This window comes from Eulemur rufifrons, chromosome 20 (genome assembly GCF_041146395.1).
Source record: "Eulemur rufifrons isolate Redbay chromosome 20, OSU_ERuf_1, whole genome shotgun sequence".
NCBI lineage: Eukaryota > Metazoa > Chordata > Mammalia > Primates > Lemuridae > Eulemur > Eulemur rufifrons.
This window is the reverse complement of record NC_091002.1, coordinates 11567885-11583171: the sequence shown is the minus strand read 5'-3', so window position 1 is coordinate 11583171 and position 15287 is coordinate 11567885. Positions and strand designations below refer to the sequence as shown.

Sequence of the window (15287 nt, the reverse complement as noted above, 5' to 3'; positions counted from 1 at the left end):
CTAGAGACTGTGGCTTGGTTCATCGCCCTCTCTCCCTGATTCTGAATTTGATCATTTTCATGTACACTATTCCTATTGGTTTCTGCCCGTCTCCGAATAACAACCTCTTTGTAGCTGTATTCTAGAACAGTAGGGCTCATTTTACATGGTGTAGTGGATAGCAATAGAAAAGAACTGCAATCAATTGACGTTACAAGCTTTAAATGGCAACACTGGACACGTGCATTCCAGCCCAAGTTCCTCATCCTTTTCTGTGCTTTGTGCTGGGAGGAAACTGTAGCCTAATGTTTTTCCCTCCTGCAGAAAAAGCCCACCTCTGAAACCCACCCTTCCAGGTACTAACACTGTCTCTGCGCCCTATCAGATTCGACACACAATAGCCCTTGGCTCACTCTGCCCATCCTCTCACCATCAGGTGTGACTGTCACCTGGCTCTGCTGTTTGAGACAGGAGTGTGGCATTAGGGCCCTGGTCCTGCACAACAGAGATGAAGCAGCTGCTGCATTCAAATAAAAGGGCCTTCTTTGATGAGTGAAAGGGAAGAATAATGAATGCAGGTTGAAGTTTCCGGCATTATTGTGAATGCCTGGGTTCTGACGACGGGGAGGCAGCCCGGGCGAACTAAACGCAAACTGTGCCAACGTGCTTCTTCCAGACATTGCTGACGCTGCAAGGCGTGAACGTGACATGCTTAAAACACGGGCTCTCAATGATCACACCTTTGGATGTGTCCTGCTGGCGGAAAACGTTCTGTAAGTCTCAGCTCGATTCGGTGAATGTTCTTATGGTTTGTCCCAGTAGTGCGGGTTTATGTGATGAGCCAAAGAAAAAAACATCAGTACTGATGCTTTGTGTGGAAATGCCACCAGGAAGACCACACAGCACAGAAATCTTCAAACAAGACGAACATGAATGTGAGCGCCCCGTAGCCCATCTGCTCACCATATACGCCGCCAGAAGGACGTGTGCGTGTCCCAAACAGTCGCTTTCCAGACGCAGCAGAGCAAGCCCACAATAAAAGTATGTGGTATACAGATGATGACAGTTGGGGCTTCAGAGATGATGGGGAGTATATTGGGTTAGTGAAAAGATCTTAACTGATTGCAAATCATATGTCCAAATATGTAATATGATTCTGAGAAGCATATGAGGTACTTATTAAATAACCACGAAAAAATAGTTGTGAATGGTAAATTTGTAAGCCAAGTTGTTTCTCTTACCCAGCTATGAGAAATCAATTTCCTTCACCCCAAAGGTCCATCACAGGTCCCTTGCTGGTGACACCTGTCACTGGGCTCTGTTGCTTTCAAGACCCAGCCTGGCCTGTTGGTCTGTTGTAATTTCCCCTTGCAGTTCCTCGTAAGGAAAGTATCCGAAGAAACAGGACTCATTTGTCTTCAGAAAATCCTCTTGTGGCAGCTTCCTTGATGACACCAAAACCTGTAGCTGGTTGTTTGCAAAAGGTGAGGGGATGCTGAAAAGTATTGTTCTGTTTCCTTAGCAACCACAGAAGGAGGCAGTAGTTCCCTAGTTCTCCTGGTGAAGAAAAGATTTCCCTATTCATCAAGATCACTGGGCAGGTAGGTGCCATCCATCTTCTCTGGCCCGTTCTTCCCATGGACCCAACATACCTGGCCTCACTTAGAAACCTTGGCTGATGAGGCTGCCAGGGGACGGGATGACCTCTAGGTCAAGGACTTACAGCAGTGTTGGTGACTAGTTCTTTACCTTAGGGTTGCTGGGTGGGGACGCACTTACAGGCCTGCCACCAGATCTTCTTAAGTTATAGAGCCAGCGCCCACTTCAGAACTTGTCTTTGTGCTGCTGATGTGCCTGCTAGAGACGGTAGTCATATTAGAACCCAGCAGTAGGGAGTAAACCGGACTTTCCCATGCGTATGGACATTTAATGCTGCAGGTTGGTAATAAAGAAACAATAAGTTTCTCTAATATATAAGGCAGGATGTAACTTGAAGATGCACTTGGCATCTCTCTTTCTCACCCAGGTGAGATTTTCAGGCTATTACTTTCAGGTTATGTTGCCAAAACACCAGTCAGATGTTTCCATAACATAATTTTAGAATCTAAGTGTCTTTAGGCCACCGCATTGTGCTCCGTGCTTTGGCACCAAGTTGGCAATCAAACAGAATCTATCCTTGTGGCTGCTGTTCAGTTGGTTCTCTCACACTGGTGTGTTCTGCCACCTGTGGGTTTCTCTCTACAACTCAGGTTCCTCCTTGATCTTCTCAAAATTCCATAGCTTGTACCTTTCACTACCAAACGTTACAGGTTTCTCTAGCCTGGCCCTCACAAAACTCTAATCCTTGCCATGTAACAAGCTAACTGGGTGATTTATCGTACTCCATACACTAGGCTCTGTTTGCCAGGAAATTTCTCTGCAAGACCCACATGTCCCTTCTGCAAAAAGATAGCAAATTTTGCTCAAAGTAAGCCTGCCACAGGCCAGTGGGTTTATAACTAACCCTAAACACCGTGGAACCGCACTCCCTGCAAACTGATTCTCCCCTGTCTATAGGGAGAATGGGGTTCCCTGGAGTTCTTACTGCCTGTCATCTTGCAGTTTCAGGGATCCTCCCCAAAGATCTCACAAGGGCTCACAGATCCCCTCAGGGCATCTGCCAGGGACATTATCTCCAGTTTAGAGAGAGGAGACAGAGGCCTGTAGGAAGCCAAGTGACCCAGCTTGGAAAGCCCTGAGCTTGCCCCAAACTTTATTTGAGGCCCCTTTCTCTTTTGCAAGACAGTTGATACTTGAAGATTTCCTGTAATATTATCTATTCGGTAGGATTGTTAAGACACTCTTCTGCTTTGTTTTGTTTGAAGACTCGGTGGATGGCTGTGGAATTAAGTCCGACGGGGTGGGACAGATCCGCTGACCGCTGACCAGAGGAGGCAGCCCCTCAGAGCAAATGGAAGCAGATGAGAGATGTTGCATCTTCAGCGTCTGGGCAAGGACATGCAGGCTGACATCCACCGCTGGCTAGCGCTGTCCTGTCCAACCCTGCACACCCAGCTCTCTGCAAGGCACCCCGACATGGCCACAGGGGCCATGGCACCGTTGGAGTCCAGCCAGTCTCCTGGCTTCGTCGCTGTTCTGCTCAATCTGGGTACTCCCAGACTCAACCCAGCCATGGGCCTGGCATCACGTGAAAGGCACAACCACCTTGTCCACGGTGCGGTGCGACACTCAAGGAAGGCATAGCTCCACCGCACAGGCCCCTGAGTAAACGCACGCACATCAAACCATTTCTGATATGACATTCCTGCTCTGAGGAGTTCCAACTCCTCTAGGCCTCCAGGGAAGGCAAAGCCAGCAACAGAGGGAAAAGTGCCACAAGACGACATTATCAACCTTGAAGAAAGGGGAAAGAAACTAGTGTGTCTTGCAGCTATTACAGCCTTGGGCTCACTTTGGAACCAAAGGAATGCTGAACAGCCTCTTTCGCTTTGTTTTACACCAATTTGTGCGGAAGTAGAGAAGTGCAGAGGCACTGGCAAAAATCAGACCCCTTCTGCTCTTTGTTCCCTCTTTTAGCTCCTCGCTTCTTACCTTTGTCACTTTTCCTGACCCCCAGACCCTCTCACCTCCAAACCCTGGCTGTGGGATGGTGCGGGAGTTGTGGACTGGTTTCCACAGACAGTGGTCCAAGCCTGCGGCACCCTCAGAACACACAGGATGTCCTCAGCATCCTTTGCATATTTATAAAGCGACTGTCTGCAGTTCAACTTGGTGTTCTATAATAGGAACCCTGTGAACTTATTATCCAGGGAGGCGTGAAGAAAGGGAGCGAATCTGATTTCCTTCCTGTGGAATATGCTGCTAGCTCATATTGTTCTACTTTGAAATAAATTGACAAGTGTTTTTTTTTTTTTTATTTCTTATACAGTGTTTAGTCACCTTCAACATACTCCATTTACTGTACAGTTTCATTTAATATTTCACATAAATGAAATTTTGGTTTCTAGTTTAGAAAAGGTGTATTTGGTCAATTGAAATAAATTTCCACAGGGGATGAAGGAGCACGTTTGTGAACAACCAAATTATATTTACCCTCATAAAGATGGATCTTAGATGAATTCATGTTTTATGATTATGGAGGAGAAAAACAGCCTAACACAGATGACAAGATACCATTCCTGCAGGCACGTCTAGACTCGTGTGTGGCCAACCTTCAGGTTTTTAAGGAAAATTTATTGCCCTACAACGTACATACACTGACCCTCAGCTTGAGGGATCTTTTAATGTATGGTGTAATTCAGAGAGAAAATTTCAGAAGTTCCCATGTTATTTTTGCTGGAAGGAAGAAGGAGCAGCCCACAAATTTGAGTTTTTCTTTGTTTCATTCAAAGTTTTCGGGATGGTATAAATGCTGCTTTGTCTCTATGCCTTTATATTATACCAGCCCTGAGCTTTTTGTCTTCTATTTTCTGAACTGTTAAAATATGTAGTCATCAGTAATAAAAAGCAACGTGCAGTTAGTCCCGGAGGCAACTTACCTGTAGTGGTTTTTCCTTCATTGTTATTCTGAGCCTGTTTCAGATCCTCACAAAGGCGGGGATATTCAATGCTCTTGCTAGCTGAGCCTTTCACTAAACCCTCTCCTGCAAAAAACTTAGGCTCAGAATCTGAAAATGATCTTTCAATAATTTTTCCATCCAAGTTCCTCATGGACTGCCCTTCCCACCCTCATTCCAGCTACTCTTTGGAGATGCAAATCTCTTTACCATATAGATTTCTAAAACCTCTTTGGCAGGCCAGTGTCGGCTGTAGTGGGCCTCAGGAAAAAAGTAGCAAAAACACATAAAAGGAAGGGAATGCACAATTGTGAAGTTTAGCATAGCTCCTTAATCAAATGTTTCAAAGACAGAGGAAAACAAAATATTCACTAGTGAAAGTCAGAATTGTTCTTCAAAGAGCTGAGTGACACATAACGGGAAACATTGCAATTACCTGTTATTAAATTTAATACCCCAGACAGATGGTGTTCCATCCCCCCCCCAAAAAATAGATTGCTCACCTGATTGGAAAATTACTTCTGAACCCTTATCCCACTTGCTTAACTTTCGTTACATCCAAATGTGAATTGGTTTGCTTCTCTTACTTTGAAAATCTCATTGTAAAATCATTTCTACTTTCTTGTAGTCGATACTTAATGAACAAAAACCACCTACTTTATTTATTTGAGGAATTGCTTTTACCCTGAGACCCAACGTGTCAGGAAATGAAGGATTTGTGAAATTAAAGTGGTGTTCCTACATCCCGTTGGTGAAAAGGATAGATTCCTTTGGACACTTGTCTAGATTTCTCTGAAAGGATGTCCAGGGCCTTCATTCTAACCTGCCTTCCAGCACATTACTAAGGACCCCAACAAAGCTGCAGTCCCAGTTAGCCAATTCCAAGGCTGCACCCTCGAACTGCCCGGGGGGGCAGAATCCAGCAGTTTAGGTTTAGCTCTAAAAACTGGTGACCCTGCTCATGGTAGTTTTTTTTAAATAAAAAATAAAGTTAGCTTTTAAGAAATCACCAGAAGCTGTATTTTAAATCCTTGTTGAAAGCATGTGATTACAGAAATCAGTCCACCATACTTTGACTTTGAAAATATTTTATTTGAATAGTAAATAGTTATACAGTTGAAACAGTTCTATTGAAGCTTTCTATAAATAGCTAACAATTAAGAAAATAATGTATGTAGAAAAGAGATTGCATTTAAAAGTAAGAGCTGTCGGTTGTACAAGGGCCTCAAGGACCCTTCCAAGCAGAATCCAATGGTAGGTTGCCTGTAATTCACTCAGATAGGTATAAAAGTTAAAACTTTTAGCAGATCCCTTTAGAAAAAGGCTCTCTTCTAAAATGCACAGTGAAATGTCAAGAGTGGCAGGGGGGAAAGCGCACCAAAAAAAGATTTGCAATCAAATAATATCATCTTCATAATTAATATAAATAAATAAAGAATAAATAACAATTACTCATAAATCAACATATACATTTAGAGGGAACTCATATAGTCCTACCTCAACAAAGATGATCAAACCAAAAAGTCTTACGTGAAATATTGAGGCAGTTACTACAGCATCTTCTGAAAATTCCCTTCCCTCCCCCCAAAACAATCCCAAACAGACAACAGTTCAAGGCATTTGTGGCTATACTAAAGAAAACTCTTTTTTAAGCAATTTGATTTGTTCACATACAAAAAGGTAAAGCCAGACTCCAGCAGTTCACAAGCCATAATAAAGCTAATCGTGTGGGAAGTTCAATTTACAGCCTGTGAAATATAAAGGCATTTATTCCTCAAGATTCACCCAAAACAACCCGTACGCTACATACATAGAGAGCAGAGATTGGTAGGCGAGAGCAAACCGCATTTCTAGACCATGAACACAGCGAATACTAGCAAGAAAAACAGCTTCTCCCCTGCAAGGGGAGGCTTCCAACCACGAGACAAACGCGTACAGCTTTTCTCCCTTGTACAGAAAGAGATGGACTCCTGTTGCGCCATGGGGAGTGGGGGGGACACAACGCAAAAGGGGGGATCCAAAAGGAGTCACAACAAGAGGATCGGGGTTACCGTCACGCCACACCGAGAGAAGCGGAGACGACACTTTCACCCGGGGGCAGGAGGGCGCCCCCAGCGCGGACGCGGGTTCGGGGCATGCAGGGCGCACTCTCTTTGTGGGTCTCCAAGCGAAGGCACAGTTTAGGGGGCCGGGGTGGAGGGCGCGCTCTAGCAGGCCGGGCGCACGGGCACCTGCAGGAGGATCACTTGTCTGTTCTCGGACGGGTGGCACTTGTTGATGTGCCGCGTAAGGCCTGGCGAGCTATAGAAGGTGGCCGGGCAGTACTTGCAGGGGAAAACCTGGGCGGCGTGCAGCAGGCGCAGGTGGCGCTCCTGGGCGCCCTTGCTGGGGAACGTCTCCCCGCACACTGGGCACAGGTGGCAATCGGCAGACGCATTCAGGCCCAGCACACCGGTCGCCTCGCTGTCGCCGGCCGCCTCCTGGGGCGCTTTCTCGTCGGGCCCAGGGTACAAGGCCAATAGGTCCTCGGCCGGGGGCGCTGGCGGTGCGCCCTTTGCCTGCAGCGCCTGGTGGTGCGCCAGCCGGTGTTTGCGCAGATAGGCCTGGCGGCGGAACTTCTTGGCGCAGTGGTGGCAATCGTAGAGCCCGTCCTCGGAACCTGACTCGGATACGCCGCCGGGGCTCGGCGTGTCCCGGTCGCTGCCGCCGCCCGTCGCCTCCCGCGCCTCTGCCCTGGCGGCAGCTTCGGGCTCCGGCGCGCGGGCGGCTGCGGGTGCGGGCCGCGGTTTGTGCCAGCGGCGGTGCGAGGCCAGGTTGGCCGGACAGCTGAAGACCTTGGCGCACTCGGGGCAGCGGTACTCCACGCGCACGATGCGCGAGCACTTGTGCTGCGCCAGCGCGAACGGGTCGGCGTACTCCTCCTTGCACAGCTGGCAGATGAACTCGCCCAACGGCCGCGCCGCGCCCCCCGCGCGGCCCCGCGGCGCCTCCACCGGGCCCTCCTTGATCTTGAGCCCGAGCACTGGCGACGTGGTCACCTCGTCCTCGAAGTGCAGCTTGCGGATGGCCTTGGGCTTCTTGGAGCCTGGGGCTTTGGCTGCTTTGGCGGGCGGCTCGGTGGCGGCGGCAACAGCAGGGGGCGCGGGCCGCTTGCCCGGGGGCCGCAGGGCGGCGGCGGGGGGTAGCGGGGGACCGGGCCCTGGGCCGCGGGCCGCCTCGGCGCCTGCAGAGAACGCCGTGCCCATCTTGAGCTCGGCGGGCGCGAAGAGCAGCGCGTCGCCGCCGCAGGTGCCGCTGCCGCCCGCGCCGTTCGCGCCGCCGCCGCCGCCCCCTCCGAGCAGCACGGCGGGCGTGGGGAAGGACTCGGCCGAGACCGGCGAGCCGAGGTTGAAGCTGCGCTCGAAGTACTTGTGCTTCTCGTGCTCGCGGCTCACGGGCCGCGTGGGGCTGTAGAGCGGCGTGGGGTGCGCGGCCTCGGGGTTGCCGAAGTGCGCGGCCCGCGGGCCCGGCGGGGGTGGCGGCGGGCCCGGCGCGCAGGCGAGCGCGGCGGCGAGTGCCGCATGGGCGCGCTCTGGGGGCAGCGGCGGCGGCAGAGGCCCCGGCCCCGGGCTCGGCGCCGGGGGTTCGGCGCGGGCGCCCCCGCAGCCCTGTGAGAGCAGCAGCGCTCGGTCGCCGTCCTCGCCGCCGCGGACCCGGTAAGACACGGGCGTGGACTTCTTGCTGCGCTTCACCAGGAAGCCTCGGGGCATGTTGGCGCGGCGCGAGGGCAAGGCACTGGCTCAGTCCCACCTCCGCGCTCGGCCCGGGCGGTCCTCAGTGCCCCCGGCCCATGGCCCGGGCGCGGCGGCTGCGGGACTCGCGTGGCGCCGGCAGCGGCTCGGCCCGGCTCTGCGCCCTGCACGCCCGTCCCTGTCCCTGGGTCCGTCAGCCGCTCCCTTTTAACGGGGGGAGGGGGCCATTGTTCTCGCCTCCCGCTTCCCCCGGAGCCAATCAGCGCGCCCGCAGCTCCTCTGCCTGGTAGGGTGGGAGAGCTTCGGGGCGGCAAAAAGGGGGCCGGGACTCGGGGGTCGCCCGGTAGGTGCGCCAGATGTACCTGAGGGCGCGGGGCCCCCGCGCGCGCCCCTCGCCGCCCGGCCCGGCGCCGCCGCCCCGCCCGGCCCAGGCACACGCCCGGCCCCGCCTCCCTTCACGGTCTGCTGCTCCTCTATGGGGAGGCGCACGTGCCTGGGCTTTGTGTCTCTCCTCCGGGGGGCGCGGAGCCGCCAAATGGGCCCGTCCATCAGCACGACAATGCACGCCCCCCTCCCGCGCAGGGATTACCCGCGGGTCGCGAGCAAAATAGCAACAAAGGAGAAGAATGGCCCCAAATATGTCAGGAGGGTTCAATCCGCGAGCCGGAGCCGAGGGGGAAGTTGTGCGCGCCGATTGGGTGGGGGCGGAAGGGGGGTCGAAGCAGGCGCGGGGGCGACCGGAGTGCGGCTGCCGGGGCGCAGGGCATGCGGGGATGTGCTGGAGCTCCGCGTGGTGTTGGGGAAATAAACAAGAATCGAGAATAGCTGCAAAGTAGGGGCGGCCTAGAGTCCCCGCCCGTAGCTCGAACCGGTGGGCTGTGGGACCCAGGGTCCAAGCGAAAATGGGACCCCGGAGTTCTGAGTATGGGTGGAGGATCTGGCCTTCGGGCTGCAGCCGAGGGCGATGTTTGTGCTAGAAGCCTCGGCGCGGCCGCGGGTTTCAGGAAGGCTTCGCTGGAGTTTGAGGAGCTGTTGGCACAGCACGTCTTCCGTCGCCAACAGAAGCGGGGCTGGAGTGGGGGGAGGGCTGGGCTGGGTTCCAAAAGGAACTTGAATTTCTGAACTTTTCTTTTACGTTCCTGGAGGCTCAGGGATTGGCATCTTTGGAGGGGCGCGGCCCAGGCCGCCCGCAGCCTCCGTGCGGTCCAGGACTGGGTTAATCTGGGTCGAATTGGCCAAAGCCCGAAACGCGCGGTCAGCCTCGTGCGCCCCACTGAAGTTGGTTTCCTCCCTCCTGGCGCGGCCTCATGCATTTTCATTCGGAGCGGGCATTTTGTTTGCCGGTTGACATCAGATGCTAAATCAAGGGCTCCAATCAAGGCGCTGCGGAATAAAGGGGCCGCCAGTCTGGGCGCGGGCCCCCCCGGAGCCGTGCCCCCTTCACCTTTGTGAAGGAAATTAACCTCCCGCTATTGAGCGCCGGTCGCGGCCAATCTGGACGCAAAAGAGACGCGTGCTGCCGGCTGGGGGAGGGGGGGGCAATCTGTCCTTAGAGGCAGGCTGCGGCCTCGGGGAGGACAAGCCGCCTCCCCTGTGCCACCAGGAAAGACAAGAGCGAAGACCCCCCCACCTCCCCATACACACATACACGCACACACTCCGCCGCCGCCGCCCGGTTTGGACTCCAGACCCTGCGGGCAGCCTCCATCCTCTTCCCAATCCAGCCCCGCGGAAACACAAAAGGCAGAACCTCCGGGGGACGAGGGCAGAACCCCACGAGTGCATGGAGGCTCCGATCGTCCGTCGCTGGGAAACAAATAACAAAAAGCCCCATAAAATGCCCTATGTTTTGAGGAAAATGTCACTTTATTGAAAGAGAAGGAAACATTTTCCTGCAAAGTTCTATGCACCCAGACAGATTTTGCTGAGTTTTGCTTATGCTTAATTCCACTGAAGGTATTTAATTGTTTTGGATTTTCCCCTGAAAATACCCTGGCGTAGAAGTCAAACCGATATTTAAATAGAGTCCACATGAGTTATTACTTATTAGTTGTGATGTGAACAGTTGTTAGGTTAGTTAATTTAGGGGTTAATCAAGTTGGTTAATCAAGGGAAAGATATTCGATGCTTTTATGTTTGTGATATTTTAACCCACACGCTGAAAAGAGAATACATAAAATGGAATATAATTTGAAAGATCTAACCCCAGTTTAAAAAATGCTAACTGTGATGAATACTAGTTCCCCCCCCCCGAAGTTAGAAATCTTACAATGACTTTTCTAAAATGTATAACTGTTTCTGTGTAAAAGGAACTGATGTTATTTCCTTGCTCCTTTGAGCGCTGATTAATACTGCTGATGAAATTAGAAGTGGGAAAAGGATTCCGAGACAGCTTTGGCCAATTTTATTTTCTAATCACGAATCCCATCTGGATTGTGGAATAATAAGGCGGGGGCGGGGGTGAGGGGGCTCAGCCCGACTTCCCCAACTAACCGCAGGGTATTTGGTGTTGCATATGTATCACTCCTTTCATTCAACAGATAACCCGGAGAGTTAGTCACCTTGGGAATCCTTAAAAAAATAACAACACCCATAATTGAAAATAGGCGTGGTGGTGGAGGGGGAACCACTGCCACCACCAACAAAAAATCAAAACAAAACTCCTGCCTGAGTGAATACAAACAGGGCTCTGAATTTAGCCAAGAGATTCTTTTGAACTCTATTGATATACTGAGATTCAATGGATCCGTTTCTTTTTCTTTATTTGTGGCTTCTAGTCTTGTCAGTGGAAATGAAACCTGCTTTCAGACGGGTACGGTCAAAATAATAGGAAACTTGAAAGATACAAGTATTGGAAACTCATTTCGTCTCCCGGGGCTGGGCAAGAATTATGCTACACGCGCGCACGCACACAACAACGTCCAAGCAGGTGCAGCCGAGCACCAGGTTGTGGATCTCCGCCGTCTTCTGCGTGATTTTCTCAGAATCTGCGCGTCCGCAGGGATGGGGACTTCGGGTCGAGATTGTCTTCCTCTGGGAAGAGCGAAGCGCCGCCGCACTGCGCCCAGGCGGCCGGCCTTTGCGTGTTGCGATTCGGAGTAAGGGCCGCGTGGAGTTAAGTTGGGGGAAACCACTGAGCGTTGATTTGCCACCCCCTAGGTGGGCTTCACGGGAGTCGGTGAGCATAAGGATTCAAGCCAGGCCACCGAAGTGTGCTTGTCCCGCTCTAGCCGACTACTTTACTCTCCGCCTGAGCTTTGTAAAAATCTGGGGGCTTCTTCGCTTCTTGTCCTTGCAGACCCCGCTGTGGGTTCTTCCTCCCAAGGCTGCGGAGTTGGAGGCCGCAGGCGCTCCAAGTTCTCCTGTCCTGGTGTGCAGGGCTGCCGTCAGGGCGCGCGCCGGGGTTCACTGTGACCCCAGGCTCGGTTCCGAATGAAAGGCAAGACTCCAGGGAGATTCTAGAAAGCCCGACGCTTGGAAATAAGCGCTAAAACGGGGAACTTCGGCAGAGGAATTGGCTCCTTGGGGTGTCGAGGAGTACAGGCAGCTCCTGAACTCACGGGAGGAGACGGGCGGGTCCGCCTTCTCACTCCACGGCAGGTAGGGCGTTTGGGAACAGCAGGAGGGGGGTTGTCAGCGTCCCCCACGTCCCCACTCTGCTGCAGACCTGGCTTCATAGAAGCCCCTACTCCTGGCCCTCGGTCCCCACAAGCAGGAGCTGCACGTTACCGCCGCAGTGCCCGCCGCTGGGTCCCGGAGGGGCCCGAGCCCGGGAGAGGCTTTGTGTTTGCAGGAATGAGGGGTGGTTGTGTCAGTCCCAGGGGCACGCGAGAGACACGCGCAGCCCGCCCGCCCGCCGCCCCGCCTGGCCGGGCCTCCGGGCACCTTCCGGGCCCCCCGCCCGCGGGCCGTTGCCTTTGTTCGGCGCATTAGCATAAAGCTGCCAGGGATCTCCCGTTTAAATAATTCCACACAAAAGGAGAGTGCGTGAAAGAGAGCGAACAAGGGAGAATCCGCGAGGCTGCGCCCTGCGCCTGGCGCGGGGAGGGACCGCGCTCAAGTATTTCCCTCCCCTCGAGTTTCAAGTGCCCCTGGCAATCTGCTGCGCGCCCATTATTCGGCCAGGGGCTGACCGGGTGGCTGGCCGCCTCCTTTATCCTCCCGCGTGTGCCGTCGGGGCCACTGCACGCTCCCTGAAGTGCCCTCAGGGCTGTTTGTTTTTGCCTCGGTGGCACCGTCCGGGCCCGGGACGGACGATCGGGCACCAGCGCCTGAGCGGGGAGGCAGGAAGGGCGGTGTTGGCGAAAGCTGGCAAAGGCGACGCCAGGAAATGTGGGACAGTCCTAACCAGAGCATTAAGTCAGAAAGAGTCGGGAAGGCACTGAACTGACCAAGATGACATTGAACTAGGGGCGCAAAAGAGATCTGCTTCCACCTGTGAGGTACCGGCGGCCTCCCGCCCCGCGCGCCTTCGTCTCAGAAAATGAGCCCGCAAACCTGAGCAAACCTGAGCGAAAGGCCGCGGCGACCGCATCCTTCCCCCTCCTCCCCACACTCCGCCTCCTCCCCCGCCTCGCCTGCCCGGATGGGGGTGGAGGGGGGACCAGGAGACGGCCGGGCTCCGGGCCAGCGGGGCGCACTTTTTGCCCTGGCCCGGGTCCTGCTTCGGGTCGGAGAGGGTGTTCTTCCCACCACCACCGTCCCCTCCTCTCGCCCAGGCTCTCTCCCGCTTCTCCCTCTCCACCCTCCTCTCACCCTCTCTCCCTCCTCCTCTCATCCGCCTTCCCTGTCTCTCCCGGACTTTCCCTCCCTCCCGCCTTGTCCCTTCCCTTCTTTCCCCTCCACTCTGGCTCCCCACCTGTTCCACCTCTCCCTCATCTCTCTCCCTCATCTCTCTCCCTCTCCCCTCATCCCTCTTCTGTCTTTCCGCCCCCCCTTCTCTTCCTGTCCCTCTCTCCTCTCGGTCTGTCCCCTCACCTCTCCGTCCGGGTTGCTGTCCTCTCTCCCTCCCTCTCCCCCACCTCTCTCCCTGCTCCCACTCCTCCCCGCCACTCTCTTCCCTTCTCTCTCCCCCCCTCCTTCGCTCTCCTCCCACTCTTTTCCCCTCTTACTCTCCCCCCATTCCTCTCCTGCCCCCTCCCCACAGGCCAACGTGTGTTATTTTATTTGTCTAGAGAGAGCCTATTTGTTCAGTGATGTGTGGCCTCCTGGTCGCCTGCTTTAATGGGGGACGCGGAGGCTTGGTTTCTGCGAGCATTAGCATACAGCTGCCGGGCTCCGTGCCCCGTTCCCGGCGCTTACTTTATCCCAGCCTTATCATCACTTCTTCTCTCAACCAGAAAACAATCAAGAGCTCCTCGCACGCGGCGACTTTCGAGCCCCTGTCCCTGTTTCTTGGCTAACACTCTCTCTCCCGGGTGCGCGCGCGCGCTCCCTGCCTCTCTCTGTGCCCCCCTCCCTCCCTCTCTGTCTCTTCTAAGGGTAAATATTGATTGGCCGGCTTTACAGTTTATCCTCCGTGCAATGTTTCCATCCCTTCCACACCTCATCTTTTATTTTTCCTTTCCCTTCCTGTGATATCTGAGTGCAATAAAAGCACAAGGAGCCATTTTTGGAAAGGAGGAGGCTACACTCTTTATTATAAAGCGACCTCTGTCAGGAGATCGTTAAGCATGAGTAGGTGGGGTCGTTGCCTGCGATTTGAGGGAATAAAACTTTGGAAAATTAACTTTGGTATTTTCTGGTCAATATTCTTTGCTTAACACTATTGAATTCCAAGATTAGGCTTAGAGCCCAAGATGTCCCCAGCTCAACAGCAAATGCTGAAATATGTAGGGACTTGAAGCATGCGTTAGTCTCTACAGAATTTATGCCTTGAGCACACCAAATCCAAATATTGGTCTCTTTGAAACCTTTTCCTTTGCCAGGCTTTATGGTCAGCTTTATTCTCCCAGAGCCCTTAAAATAGCCAATTTCAAGTGATGACCAATGACTCTTGAATTCTTCTTTTATTCTTAGGAAACTGGTTCTTCAGTGATAAAGCTCTCAAGTCTGGACAGATGTGCTAAAATTCTTAGATTCAGGAAATTATTTCACATATATGCCAAATTGCCTAGAATCAGGGAATTACCCACTTTCTAAGTGTGGGACAAGGATTAAAATAACATCATCCAATATGCTTTGTAGACTAAGATATATTGGCAGCAGAGGACAACTGTTATTGTCAAATTTATGCATGATTTGGTATTAAGGTTGACATTGTCATTTGGGGTCACTTTTATGTGACTAGAGGCTTTTTAATGCTAATACTTGGTCACAGAAGTCATAACTGTTGATCCTCTAACTGAGGTTGTTCTGTTAATCTCCATCCAAGGGTCCCTGGACCTGTCACAGAAACTCACTCCATTTGCTGATGAGTTTGACCCAGGTCCTCTCAGGGGAAAGGGATGAGGGAGGGAGAGTCGCTTGAGCTGACTCATTCACACCAGCCCTTGAAATATGGTTCCACGTGTGTTGGGTCTGAATTCTGAAGAGTGGACCAGTAGCGATTGTTCCCCATTCAAGTTACACAGTTTGTACCATATGGCTAATGCCGGACTCTCCCCCTAAATGACCCATGCATTTGTGTAAAATGTACATGTGAAGGAATTAGCAGCGTTTATTGCTTGCTTTTGCCTCCCTTAGAAAAATCAGAGTCCAGTGTTTTGGAACAATTTTCTTTTTGGGAAATATCAAACAACTTTATAGTTCCAAATAATTAAGCAGTTTGCAGCAGAGAGTTTGATAATGTGTGTATAATTCTGTAATGCCAACTCTGACTTTTCCTTCTAATAGATGTGTAATCCCTATAATTGTGCCAACTCTTGCTAAATGTTACATAAATACAAAAAATGAACAAAAACTGAATTGCATTCATGAAATCCAGTTTTAAGCCCTGCTGGCCAAAAATTGTGTCACACTATCTACTAAGAGAGACGCAAATAAAAACAATTATTTATGTGTTGTTCCCACTAGTTCCTAA

The 15287-nt window shown here is 52.4% G+C and overlaps 1 protein-coding gene across 1 annotated transcript; it reads right to left on the bottom strand.

Moving 5' to 3' along the window:
• Nucleotides 1-5606: 5606 nt before the first annotated feature.
• INSM1 (INSM transcriptional repressor 1) lies at nt 5607-8448 on the bottom strand. The gene has a single exon (XM_069496389.1). It carries the CDS (start codon nt 8282-8284, stop codon nt 6743-6745), a length of 1542 nt encoding a protein of 513 aa, XP_069352490.1. The 5' UTR covers nt 8285-8448; the 3' UTR covers nt 5607-6742.
• Between the last annotated feature and the right edge of the window lie 6839 nt (nt 8449-15287).

Excerpts from the sequence above, each read along its gene's own strand:
- INSM1 (XM_069496389.1), bottom strand. The coding sequence starts at position 8,284 with ATGCCCCGAGGCTTCCTGGTGAAGCGCAGCAAGAAGTCCACGCCCGTG.